The sequence below is a fragment of the Ceratotherium simum genome, chromosome X (genome assembly GCF_057802395.1).
Source record: "Ceratotherium simum simum isolate JZ-2026a chromosome X, ASM5780239v1, whole genome shotgun sequence".
Classification (NCBI taxonomy): domain Eukaryota; kingdom Metazoa; phylum Chordata; class Mammalia; order Perissodactyla; family Rhinocerotidae; genus Ceratotherium; species Ceratotherium simum.
The window spans coordinates 15769173-15783911 of NC_141940.1; the positions used below are offsets into that span (position 1 = coordinate 15769173).

Here is a 14739-nt window from a genome sequence, read left to right on the forward strand (position 1 = left end):
AACTAGAAGGCTGTGCAACTATGACATACAACTATCTACTGGGGCTTTGAGGGAAATAAATAAATAAATAAATAATTTAAAAAAATATAAAAAAATAAAGGCTCATACTTGGCTTCTGCTGGAGATGTAGTTTTGAGCCCTTTTGAACAACAACAAATACAACAAAACCTCACCTTATGTTTCACCAGTTTCTGGCATCTTAATAAGGGAGTCTGGTTTCCCATGATTTAACCATACTTCTTAAAATGTTTTTAATACCTTTCTGCTCTAATGAATTTGTTTAGCCACAATATTCCTCTGCCAAATTTCCTAGCTTTTGAGAGATTCATTTCAGCTGTTATCATTCCATGGCCAGAAAAATTACTTCTCACTTGACAAATCATAACCTCCCTTCTCATACATAAACTCAATTAACCCATCTCAACAATTTCCCTTTTGAAAGTACACTCTAGAATGTTAATATGTGTTTAACAATTCTGTAACTGTCCTTCAATTTCACGTTTTTATATTCTAAATATTTCTTCCATTGTTGATCTCTAATTATTTCCAGACCTTTTCATGGAATCTTAAACAGCAAAACTAAAAGGAAACTTAAAAGGTCACCTGGGTCCATCTCCCATGTGAAACATTTATTCACACATTTATCCAGCAATTATTGAGTATCTATGTGTTAGACCCTGGCATTCAAAGATAAATAAAACAAAAATCTTTGCTCTGAAAAAGCTCAGTCTAGTGGGGGACAGAGATAAATAAATAAATTACAATACAGCATGGGAAATGCTATAGCAGTTGATGAACAGAGAGCAGTAGGAACACAGAAGAAAAGAGTGACCAAAAATGCTTTATATCTCACAAAACAATTTCACAATCCATTAGTTCATTTACTTTTCTAAATGACTCTGTGACACAGGCACTAAAGGCAAGGAAATGGACAATCAGGAAGGTTATAGGACTCACCTAAAGTCACTTACCTAATACTGAGTGTTGGAATTCAAACTTTCTTCTTCTAATTCTAAAGTTTGGGTACATGCCCATCAAACTATGCTGACTCTTCCCTTTCACACCTACCATTTTTGGGGTTACATGAAGGAAAAGTACATCATTTAATAATTTTACTTCCTTCAATTTCTTTTAAGGAGCATATATGTTCATTAGCCTAATTGCTTCTCCATTTAAATTTAAAGCAATTTTTACACTGCCCATTTATATACTGTAAGACACTGAAATTCTCTTTCAACCTACCACATTCCAAGAAATAAGAATTCCAGTACCTTATGATTCTGTCTCCCATCTACCAAAGAGAGCCCCTAAACCACTTGAGAGAAATATGTCCTTTGTATCATGACTGGTTTACTGCTCTAAAATTGCATTCAGTTCTACTAACAGAACTAGGAAACTAAATCTGCTTTGCATTTTTAAATCATTCACATGATTCAATCATGGAGTAGACATTTATTGAGCACTTACTCCATATAAGGCACTTATACTCCATATAAGGCACTGGGTTACACACTATGAAAGATACAGAAATGAATAGGACATAGTACTCACCCTCATGAGTTTTAGAATGTAGAATGAGAGATAGGAGATATCACAAATAACTGCAATCTAAGGAAGACTGTGATAAGTGTTGTGATAATGGTACTAGACACTGTACAATTTCAGAACATGGAAGTTGTGGTATTTGAGCTGGGACTTAAAGAATGAATAGAAATTTGGCACTGGAAAATTGGAAAGAAGAGATTACAAATAGATGGAACAGCATGAGCAAAGGCATGATAGTAGAGGAAAATAGTAGCTAATAACCACAGCTACCATTTATTGAGCACTTATTATGTGCTAGGCACTGTTCCAAGTGCTTTACATACGTTATCCCAATTAACCCTCATAGCAACTATTTGAGGTAGATAACACTATTATTTCCATACTGCAGATGAAGAAACCTATGATTAGAGAGGTAAAATAATTTGCCCAAGGTCCCATTATTAGTAAATACTATTTGAAACTCTTTTTTGCCTATCTAATTTAAAAGACAACTCCATAATGCAATGATTATATATCTATGTTGATGAGCATGCAAAATATTAAGATGTAATTTGTATGACAAAAACAGCACAAAGGAGAGAGGAGGGAAAGCAGCTATATAGGAGCAAACTTATTGTATAATATTAAAATTAAGTTAGTAGTAATCTGAACTAGATTGTTATAAATTGAGACATTAATTGTAACCCATAAGGTAACCACTAAGAAAATAACTCAAAAAAATAGTAAAATAAATGACAAGGAAATAAAAATGGTACACTAGAAAACATCCATTTAACACAATAGAAGGCAGTAATGTAGGAACAGAGGGAAAAAAAAGACCTAAGATTTATAAAAAGAAAATAGCAAAATATCAGATGTAAATCCTACCTTATCAATAATTACATTAAATGTAAATGGATGAAATATTACAATTAAAAGTCAGAGGTTGACAATATGGACCAAAAAAGAAAGATCCAAATATATGATGCCTACAAGAGACATAATTTCGATTCAGAAACACAAATAAGTTGAAAATAAAAGGATTATATTATATATATATATATATATATATATATATATATATATATCATGCAAACAGTAATGAAAAGAGAGCTAGAGTGGCTATATTTCTATCCAATAAAACAGACTTTAAGACAAAAAGCATTATGAGAGGCAAAGAAGGACTTTTTATAACAATAAGAGGGTCAATCTATCAAGAATATATAACAATTATAAACATATATGTATCTAACAGGAGAGTCCCAAAATATATGAAGCAAAAACTGACAGAACTAAAGGAGGAAATAGACAATTCAACAATAATAGTTGGAGACTTAAATATCCCACTTTCAATAATGGATAGAACAACTAAACAGAAGATCAACAAGCAAATGGAAGACATTAACACTATAAACATACTAGACCTAACAGACATCTACAGAACACTCCACCCAGCAAGAGCAGAATACACATTCCTTTCAAGTGTACATGGAACATTCTCCAGGATAGACTATATGTCAGGCCATAAAACAAGTCTCAATTAATTTAAAAGATTTGAAATCATACAAAGTATAATGTCATTGAAAGAAATTAAAGAAGACCAAATAAATGGAAAGACATCCTGTGTTCATGGACTGGAAGACTTAATATTGTTAAAATGGCGATATGCCCCAAATTGATCTACAGATTCCATGTAATCCCTATCAAAATCCCAGCCACAGGCCAGCCCCGTGGCTTGGCGGTTGAGTACCCATGCTGTGCTGCTGGCAGTCCGGGTTCGGATCCCAGGCGCGCACAGACGCACCACTTCTCCGGCCATGCTGAGGCTGCGTCCCACATACAGCAACTAGAAGGATGTGCAACTATGACATACAACTGTCTACTGGAGCTTTGGGGGAAAAAAAACCCAGCCACCTTTTTGAAGAAATTGAAAAGATCCTCCTAAATTTGGTATGGAAATACAAAATTCCAGAATAACCAAAATAATCTTGAAAATGAACAAAGTTAGAGGTCTCGCACTTTCAAACTCCAAAATTTATACAAAGTTACAGTAATCAAGACTGTGGGTACTGGCCTAAGGATTTACACATAGACTAATGAAATAGGATTGAGAGTCCAGAAATAAACTCATAGATTTACGGCCACGTGAGTTTCAACAAGGGAGTCAAGACAATCCAATTGGGGAAGAATAGTCTTTTCAACAAATAACATCAGGACAACTGGATATCCATGTACAAAAGAATGAAGTTGGACCCCTATTCACACTATATACAAAAATGAACTCAAAATGGATCAAACATCTAAATTTAAGATGTAAAACTATAAAACTATTACAAGAAATAGGCACAAATTTTAGTGACCTTGGATTAGGCTTCTTAAATATGACACCTAAAACACAAGCAACCAAAGGAAAGATAAATAAATTGAGCATCACCAAAATTAAAAAGTTTTCAACTTCAAAGAACACAATCAAGAAACTAGGATGAGGGGCCGGCCCGGTGGCTTAGCGGTTAAGTGTGCACACTCTGCTGCTGGCAGCCCAGGTTCAGATCCCGGGCGCGCACCGACACACTGCTTCTCCAGCCATGCTGAGGCCGCATCCCACATACAGCAACTAGAAGGATGTGCAACTATGACATACAACTATCTACTGGGGCTTTGGGGAAGGAAAAAAAAAGGAGGAGGATTGGCAATAGATGTTAGCTCAGAGCCAGTCTTCCTCAGCAAAAAGAGGAGGATTAGCACAGATGTTAGCTCAGGGCTGATCTCCCTCACAAAAAAAAAAAAAAGAAACTAGGATGACAATTCACAGAATGGAAGAAAATATTTATAAATCATATATCTTATAAGAATCTAGTAACCAGAATATATAAAGAACTCTTACAATTCAACAATAAAAAGAAAAATAACCCAATTTTAAAATGGACAAAGGATTTGAATTGACATATTTCCAAAGAAGATATGTTAATGGCCAATAAGCACATGAAAAGATGCTCAATACCACAGTCATCAGGAAAATGTAAATTAAAACTACAATGAATTATCACTTCATACTCACTAGAATGACTATAATCACAAACAGAGTAAGGAAGTGTTGGTTAGGGTGTGGAGAAACTGGAATTCTCATATATTGCTGGTAGGAATGTAAAATGGTGCAACCACTTTTGAATACAGGCTGGCAGTTTCTCAAAATGATAAACAGAGTTACCATATGACCCAGCAATTCCACTCCCAGGTATAAACCCAGTGGAATTGAAAGCATATGTTTACTTAAAACATTATATACAAAAGTTCATAGCAGCACTATTCATAATATCCAAAAGGTGAAACAGCCCATACGTCCATCAGTTGATGAATGGATAAACAAAAAGCAGTATATCGATATAATGGAATATTATTCAATCATAAAAGGAATGAAGTACTAATACACGCTGTAATATGGATGAACTTTGAAAACATTTTTTTTTATAATTTTTATTTATTTATTTTTCCCCCCCAAAGCCCCAGCAGATAGCTGTATGTCATAGTTGCACATCCTTCTAGTTGCTGTATGTGGGATGCGGCCTCAGCATGGCCGGATAAGTGGTGCGTCGGTGCGCGCCCAGGATCCGAACCCGGACCGCCAGCAGCGGAGCACGCGCACCCAACCGCTAAGCCACGGGGCCGGCCCTGAAAACATTATGTTAAGTGAAAGAAGTCAGACGTAAGAGGTCACATTTTTTATGATTCCATTTACATGAAATTTTCAGAACAGGCAAGTCCATAGAGACAGAATGTAGATTAGTAGACTAGCAGCCGAAAAATTCCAACGGTATTTTTCACAAAGATAGAAAAAAAAATCCTAAAATTCATATGGAACCACAAAAGACCCCCAATAGCCAAACCAATCCTGAGAAAGAAGAAGAAAGCTGGAGGCATCACATTTCCTGATTTCAAACTATACTAGAAAGCTATAGCAATCAAAACAGTGATGAATGGTAACTGGACTTATTGTGGTGATCATTTCATAGTGCATACAAATATCAAATCATTATGTTGTACACTTGAAACTAATATAAGTTTATATGTCAATTATACCTCAATAAAAAATTAACAAAAAATAAATAAAAAAGAAAGAACCAACCCTGCTAGTACCCAGATTTCCAATTTCAAGCCTCCAGATCTGTGAGACAATGAATTCTTGTTGCTTAAAAAAAAACAGTATAGTACTGGCATAAAAATAGACACATAGACCAAAGGAACAGAATTGAGAGCCCAGAAATAAATTCCTGCATATATGGTCAACTAATATTCGACAAGGGAGCCAAGAATACTCAACGGGGAAAGGATAGTCTCTTCAATAAGTGGTGTTGAGGAAACTGGATAATCACACTAAGAATGAAATTGGACCCCTATCTCACACTACTCAAAAAATTAACTTAAAATGGATTAAAGACTTAAACATAAGGTGTGAAACCATAAAACTCCTAGAAGAAAACACAGGGAAAAAACTCCTTGACATTGGTCTTCACAACAATTTTTTGAGTATGACACCAAAAGCACAGGCAACAAAAGCAAAAATTAAATTGAACTACATCAAACTAAAAAGCTTCTGAATAGCCAAAGAAACAATCAACAAAATGAAAAGGCAACCTACTGAATAGGAGAAAATATCTGCAAATCTTATAACTGATAAGGAGTTAATATCCAAAATATAAAAAGAACTCATACAACTCAATAGCCAAAAAAAAAAAAAAACAACCCAATTAACAAATGGGCAGAGGAACTGAAGAGACACTTTTCCAAAGAAGACAGATGAATGGCCAACAGGTACATGAAAAGATGCTCAACATCACTAATCATTAGGGAGATGCAAATTAAAACCACGAGATATCACCTCACACCTGTTAGAATGGCTATTATCAAAAAGACAAGAGATAACAAGTGTTGGAGAGGATGTGGAGAAAAGGAAACCCTTGTGCACTGTTGGTGGGAATGTAAATTGGTGCAGCCTCTATGGAAAATGGTATGGAAGTTCTTCAAAAGCTTAATAATAGAGCTACCATATGATCCAGCAATCCCAATTCTGGGTATATATCCAAAGAAAATGAAAACAGGATCTCAAAGAGATATCTGCACTCCTATGTTCATTGTAGCATTATTCACAACCTGGAAAAAGGCATAACTGGGAAATGAACCCCTATGTATGTACAGAGTGAAGGGTGTGTGTGTGTGTGTGTGTGTGTGTGTGTCTGACTCTAAAGCCTGTGCTGGTAGCCTCTAATGCTACCTCTCTACTGTAATATATGATTATGAATTGTTGTTTATAATGAAATTATTTAAAAATAGCTAATACATGTATATGGTACACAATGCAAAAGGTAAAAAACAAAACAAAAACAGAGTGAAAAGTAAGTCTAAAATAGTCTCCTTCACACTCCTGTCCCCCAGCCACCCAGTAACCCACCCAGGACACAACCACTGTTAACAGTTGCTTTTCAAATTAATTTTTTTTATTTTTACAAAATTGTGGTTTGACACTGCATCATTTCATAGTCCACGTTATTATGGACTTCTACTTTAATTTTTAAATTTTGAGGGGTAAAACATTCTTCAAAATTGATCACATAGAAAACATGATAAAAACAGCTCATAGTGCATTGCAAATGCTAATGCTTTTCAGACACTAATTGTTCGATTTGGCTAACGAAGATTATTGATATAGTTCATTGTAATTCTTTTACTATTTCTATTTCAATGAAGTAACTTCTTTTTACCATAAGTAGAACATCTGTATGATGAAAAATGGGCCATTACTGTTCATCTTAAGCCACAAAGGCAGAGTTTCAGGGGCGATTTATATTTATTTCCTCTAAGTGCCTAGCATAATGCCTTAAGTAGAGTAAAAACAAAACAAAAAAAAACCACAATAATTATGTTGAATGAGTGAGTAAATAATGCAGAGAACAGTAGATGGTTTATTGACTGGTTCTTACATGCAATATCCCTTCCATTACAATCCAGTATAATGACTTCTGCACAATGGCACTTTGTTACCAAATTTATTCAGTTTGGGATTCATCTAAGTCTTGAACTTGAAGCAACAAATATCTGAAATATTGTCAAAGGCATTGCTTTCTTACATAAATCTATTAAAGTACTCACTTCAGGAAAGACCACCCATTCTAGTTCCCTTGAAAAGAGTTATAGAAAAAGCAGGGCCGGCCTCATGGCTTAGCGGTTAAGTGCTCGCACTCCGCTACTGGCGGCCTGGGTTCTGATCCTGGGCGCGCACCGATGCACCGCTTCTCCGGCCATGCTGAGGCCGCGTCCCACATACAGCAACTAAAAGGATGTGCAACTATGACATACAACTATCTACTGGGGCTTTGGGGGGAAAAAAAGGAGGAGGATTGGCAATAGATGTTAGCTCAGAGCCGGTCTTCCTCAGCAAAAAGAGGAGGATTGGCATGGATGTTAGCTCAGGACTGATCTTCCTCACAAAAAAAAAAAAGAAAGAAAAAGCAGATGGCTCTATTCAAGGTGGTGAGGCGGAGGGGAGTGCACTGTCCTTATTTTAAATGAGTCAAAAATTCTGAGGTACATATATTTGACGTGCAAACTTGTAATGTTCAATCCTTTCAATGATTTTATCTTTTTCCCTAGTGTTTAGGGGAAAACAAGCCATGTGTAGACAAAAGATGATGAGTCTACTGAATCTATCACTACACTGCATCGTTCGTGGCATTATACTCAGTCACAGAGCATTATTAAAGCATTTGCTCTCATTTTGTCACTAATCAGTATATAATGTAATTGAATTTATTATATATAACTTTCATTATAGGACCTCTTCCACTATTGTGACACACTTCTAACATCAAGGACATGGGAATTTTGTAACAAATAGGAATTAAAGTACCACACAACAATTAAGATATAATCCAACAAATACCATATGATTTCACTCATACGTGGAAGATAAAAAAAAAACAAAAACAAACACACAGATACAGAGAACAGATCGGTGGTTACCAGAGGGGAAGGGGGAAGGGGGGAGGATGAAAGGGGTAAAGGGGCACATTTGTATGATAACAGATGGAAACTAGACTTTTAGTGGTGAACACGATGTAGTGTATACAGGAGTTGAAATATAATGATGTACACCTGAAATTTTATGTTATAAACCAATGTTATCTCAATAAAAAATATATATTACACAGAGAAAAAAAAGATATAATCTACTACTTTTTCCTTAAAAAAACAAAATAAAACTTATGTCCTTCAGAACATATCAAGGAAAGAATTTTTCAAGAAAAAAATGAAACATGCTATGGACTGAATTGTGTCCCCCCAAATTCATATGTTGATGTCCTAATCTCTAATGTGATGGTATTTGGAAATGGGGTCTTTGGGAGGTGATTAGGTTTAGATGAGATCATGAGGGTGGGACCTTCATGATGGGATTAGTGCCCTCACAAGAAGGCAACTGGAGAGTTGTCTCTCTCTTTCTCTCTTTCTCTTCCTACCATATGAGGACACAGCAAGAAGGCTGCCATCAGCAAGCCAGGAAGAGAGCTCTCACCAGGACCTAACCCTGTTGGTGCCCTGTTCTTGAACTTCACAGCCTCCAGAACCGTGAGAAATAAATTTCTGTTGTTTAAGACTCCCAGTCTATGGTATTTTGTTATGGTAGCCCAAGCTAAGGCAAAACAAATCAAACCATTTGGAGATAAAACCCTAAGCGAGCCAGCACTTAATCAGCAAGGCACTGTGGGAAGAACACCGGATGGGATGCAGGGGATACATTCAGTTATATACAGCCTGGGCTCTGGTAATGACTTCACATGTGACCTTGAACATGCTGCTCCCTGGCTTGGCCACCAATTCCGCACCTCTATAATTAGGGGACTGAATGAGCTACTCTTAAGCCACTGTGCAGCACCACTCCACTCCCACTTTGACTATGACTCTACCTTGGAACTGCAGTCACTGATGACACTGCAGTAAGTAGGTGAGACAGGAAGACATAATCACTGAAGGCAGGGACAAGACGAATAACACAATGTGGTGCATAAATTGACACTCTAACATGATATATAATGAAAGATGTATAACTGAAATGAGCATATATGAAATCTGCTTCAAAAACAAAGATAAAAATTGAATACTGCAGCACCATCGCCATCTCTCTGTACTAGAGGTTAAGATGTACAAAAAGATGGAAAGAATGCAGATATAACAGAGAATGCTGCAGCTACAGAAAACCAGTGGTCATTCATCTCCTTTCTACTCTTCATTATTGTATACAATGATTCTTCCAAGATGAAGTATAAGAAAGAGTATAATTGCATAAAGAAAAGAGAACGTGAGATACTAACCCAGGACATAATAGTGCTGTCAGCAAGAAATTTGTCTTCCAGTTAACACCTTTAAATGCTGAGGAAGTAAAACACAGAATGGTTACTGTATCAATTTGATTTAGTCCACTTTACAAATACTTATAGTAACCAAGACATAATCGTATTTTGATCAGTAGGCTAAAATTCCCCATGCAATTTTTAAATTTTTTATTTTACTGCCTTTTAATTTCTACATTTAACACAGCAGCTTACTGGAATAATAACAGTTGTAATACTTACTCTTATACATTTTAGCAGACACATATCCAGCAGGAGTTCCCAGAAGGACCCATAACACAACGGCACAGGTCATTAAAGCACCTCGTTTGGAAGCGGAAAGAAAACCAAGGCAGGCCAGAACTAGAGGCACAAAAAAGACATATCAAACCAGTAACAGTAATAGCCTCAAAAGCACAGAGAACTTGATAATAAGTTAAAGACATTCTTATTAAGACATATTATATGAAACTACACGCAAGGATATTCTCTGATGTGAGTACTTAAGTAACATTAAAAATGAAAGTTATTCACTTAGCTAATTCTTTGACAATTTTTTCTTAATGAAAAGGTCTGATTTTCAATACAAGGCACATGAAGTAAGTTTTTCAGTTGGATTTAGTCTTTAATTTCACTGTTTACATCAAAATTAAACAAAATATCTCCCCCTTCCCTCCTCCAGTAGTCACTCCCTAAACAGCAAATCATTTTTCCCACAAAAATTTCCTTCTGTTTCCTTTTATTCAAGAAGAGGAATAAAAAAAATCAAAGTGTGACTTGGTCTCAAGAAAATATAAACTTAAGAGCTGAATTTTGAAATTATCATTGACATCTCAAACACCTAACAAGCCATTTGTTTACAGCAGCTTTGTTTATGAAAAGCACTACTCTGGCTATCAAAAACTGACAAGCTCCATTTTTGGTTTATAAATGAAGGCAGCCAGGGTTCATCAGCCATCGTAAGCCTACTAAAGATGCCATTCTATTTATACATTTAAAGACCAGCACTTAGGCTTCCATAGCCTTTCAAAATGCTAGTCTTTGAAATATAAACTCCCTTAATCCATTTAAAACATGATTCTACCCATATGCTGATTTTCAAGAAAGCATCTATTTTGCAAAGCAAGGAATATGTGTATTGGATATTACAATAAATTTTTCAGAACTGAACAAGCTATGAAAGATCCTTGATATAGCAACATATTCAGTCTCACATCCTTAATTTGAGAAGACAGAAATGTAAGTACTATAAAACACATTCCCTTAAACTTTAGGGTATAATTTTCAAAGTCCTTTTGTACACATGAATCAAAGTTTAACACATGTCAGCAGTTCACTAAGAATGTTTAAGATGACACATATTGATCCGAGCCTACTCACATAAAGTAATAAACGTCATAATCAAAACTTGTGTTCCTTGACCCAGGAAAACTGACAGCAACATTGGACATCTTGGAGGTCTGAATACATCCCCATGAACCAGCTTCCAACCAAAGTCATCCTGGGCCTCTTCCTGCATGTGAGAAAGTCTTTAATGAGCACACAAGTTACTACGACAGAAAGTTAAAAGACCTCTGGAAGTTAGATGAAACTGAAATCTCCTCTAAAGACAGACTAACTGGACGCCAAGGACTCATTCTGGATATAGCAAGTCTCTGGGAGGTATGTGATCCCGCCATACAAATGAGTTACACCCTTACTCTAAGTTTTTCACTGGAGGGAGTGTGTTAATTATATAAAGTACACAACTGGCTTGATTTTCATGAAGAAAGCAAAATGATTTAACATACTTAAGGAATTCAACCAATTTCATAGAAATTAAAAATTCACCAGTACACAAATGATTACAAGCAAAACAGTATAAATTAGATAAAACTAAATTTAACCTAAATTATAGTATTTTGCCATGTTTGGTACATTTAGCTCATGTTCCGAATTAATAAAAATCTTAAATAATGATATTTTGAAAGTTCAGAAACACATAAAAAGGAATATAACCAAAGAGTGGATAACAAATAACTCTCGAATAAACTTACCTGTACTTTTTAAGAATCCGTACAACTCTATACTTTCTGATTTGGCATAATACGCAAAATTACTAGATATTGAAAACGTGTTGTATTCAAGATGTTATACTCTAAGCAGAAATATAACATTGAGAACTGGGCAGAGTAGGCACTCAAATATTTGGTGAATCAAATATGTGCATTTTTACTCACAGAGGAACTCATCTGATTATATCTGATAATATCTCTATGGAGAGTCCTTAATATGACCATAGCCACCATTCCAGATAAGAAGAGAACGATAACAAGGGAATTCATAATACTAGAAAATTGAAAGAAGAAAAAAGACAAGTTAAATCTCAGGTTCCTTATTTGAACAGTAAAAAGAAACGGTGTGTACATATAAAAGAAAGACATTCAAATTATCATTATGTTGATGAGTTGTCTAAGGTCAAACTTAGATCAAAGGCTGAATACATCAATATATTAAGTGAACTTAAAGCCCTATCACGAAAGTATATTACAAATAAGGCATTAGAAGCAATACTATTCGTAAGGTTATTTTAGAATTTTTTAACAGTACATTCCCAAAAAGAAACAAGAAGTGAATAAGATCAGCAACACAAACTTAGAGAAGGAAAGTTCAGGAATCGAGGTTGAATTAATGGCTGACTGACTTCTTAGCTGATAGACCAAGGCTATAGTCTTTTTATCACTCTATGAGCTTCAGGGTAAATACCCCACGGACCACTTACCTACTAGCTCTTACTTACTGTTTCTAAAACTAAAACTTAAAAACTATCCCCAAATCAAAACTAATGCTTTCTGCCATCCCACCACCCAGCCAAACTCAGACACATCAAAAAAGTTTCACCAGAATCTATAAAAAGGCTGGCGCTATTTTAGAAAGATGCCAGTAAGATGATTGATGTCTAAAATGCTTGTTAAATGTCGTAAGTAAATTAACTCATGACAGAAAAGAAAGTACATTTATTGTTACATTATAAATATTAATACAACTAGAGATTAGCCCCAAAATCTATCTGGAGGCCCTTCACTTTCACAACCCCCTTGGAGAAACCATTTAAATAAATTTTATCTGAAGAGAGTTCTGGGGGTAGGGGCGTGACAAATTGGGACCCGGACTATTGCCCCAACAAAACACTCTCTGGAAAAGCTAGCATATGATAATAATAAGAATGTGGAGGAGACGGAGGAGGAAGAGGAGGAGGAGGAATAAGGGTAGAAATAGGAGGAGGAAGCCGAGGGGACGCTATTTTCATTTTAATGGCAATGGCAGTATAAGGAAAATCATCATCTCGAAAGACCCAATCATTACATTCTCAGTTGGTCCATCCCTCAATTCCGTGTGGAAACTACTCCTTCCACAGTCACGAGGGACTTCTGTGGTTTGATCCTGTTGAAGATTCCTGAGGAATCAAGTCCTTTTACTCTGAATCTGCTAGAATGTAAGCTTCACGTGAGCAGAAGCCTGCCTGCCTTATTCACCACTGTGTCCCAGAGGCTACCACAGTGTTTGGCATCATAATAAGAACTAAAAAATACCTGTAGAACGAATGGTCCTTCCCTGACAGATATCATCTCTACCCCATCCTCTCCTTTATATGACCTGCTTGATTAAATGACCACTTGAAATGTTTTGGTTTCTCATACATAATCCTTTCAACTTTCTCCTTGCCCTCTTCCCAGTCTTTCGTGACATCCGGACCTTCCTCCACACCAGCTGATTACTGCTTTTTCTCCTTTCTAGTTTGCTCGAACTTTCTGAACCCACAAACAGAAGTTTCTATTGTTTTCCTTTCATCTCTTGTGTAGTGTCCACTTCCACAGTCATATCCTGCTGACTTCCCACCCCAATATTCTTTGCAAGCAGACAGAGTATCTCTATGACGTCTCAGGCTTCTCTTTCCCTTCAACATAAACATTAGTATATTTAAAATACATTATCCTTTTTTCTTTTTCTTTGCATATGGTGGGGGGGGAGGAAGAAGGGAAGCTAGCCACAGAGAAGAAAAAATATCACTCAAGATCATCTCTGGTGACAGAATAATTTTTAAAAATATATATGTATATATATTATATATGTACATGTATATGTTTACAAATATATATATATATGTTTACACCTATATATTTCCCACCCTGAAGCTACTTATTCTTTATTTCATAAAGTGCTTACCTAAACCACTGAATGTTGGTATGAGACATGGACTCCAAAATATAGTCCCATCTAGAAGCCCACTTAACGTTTTTGTTTTCCTAAAACAAAAATATAAAACCATATGACCAAATTTTACCTGACCTTGTGCTGGTTACAATCCTAAAACAGACAGAAAGTTATTCTGCATGTACTTTCTCCATTTCTTTATTGCTAACTTCATGGAATCATGAGATCTACCCTGACATTTTTATCTTATTTTTATCTACTGATATTCTTCCTCAGTTCAGAAAGGGACTAGTAAGAAAATAATTTTAGCTTACTGCTGTTCACCAGAAATAGCACCTTTTTTGCTACTATTTTTCTGTAATGCTAAATCCACCCCATACTTCATTTCCTTTTGTCCAGATCACATTTTCATCTTAGTTGCAACTTCATATAATACTTGCAAAGGTACACAAAGATATATATAATGAGAGTCACTATAATTTTCTTTGTAAATTTAAAAACCTAGAAACAACCAAAAATGCCTGTCAGAATGGGAATAAACAAACTATGGTATTCCATGCTAAGAAATACCATGTAACTTAGAAAGAATGAAGTGATATGTATATGAAACATGTATATGTATATGAAATAGCATTAAGTGAAA

The 14739-nt window shown here is 35.6% G+C and overlaps 1 protein-coding gene across 7 annotated transcripts in view; it reads right to left on the reverse strand.

Moving 5' to 3' along the window:
* Positions 1-14739, reverse strand: part of LOC101408605 (transmembrane 9 superfamily member 2-like) — a 75876-nt gene that overhangs the window by 21298 nt on the left and 39839 nt on the right. For 6 of the 7 annotated variants that reach the window (XM_087426925.1, XM_087426924.1, XM_087426920.1 and 3 more), the window contains 5 exons: positions 14109-14188; positions 12122-12230; positions 11283-11415; positions 10146-10265; positions 9885-9942 (listed from right to left, as the gene is read on the reverse strand). In XM_087426925.1, the coding sequence (XP_087283051.1) occupies positions 9885-9942; positions 10146-10265; positions 11283-11415; positions 12122-12230; positions 14109-14188 (500 nt within the window). The remainder of the gene's footprint in view (positions 1-9884; positions 9943-10145; positions 10266-11282; positions 11416-12121; positions 12231-14108; positions 14189-14739) is intronic. The other variant, XM_087426923.1, reaches the window with a different exon arrangement.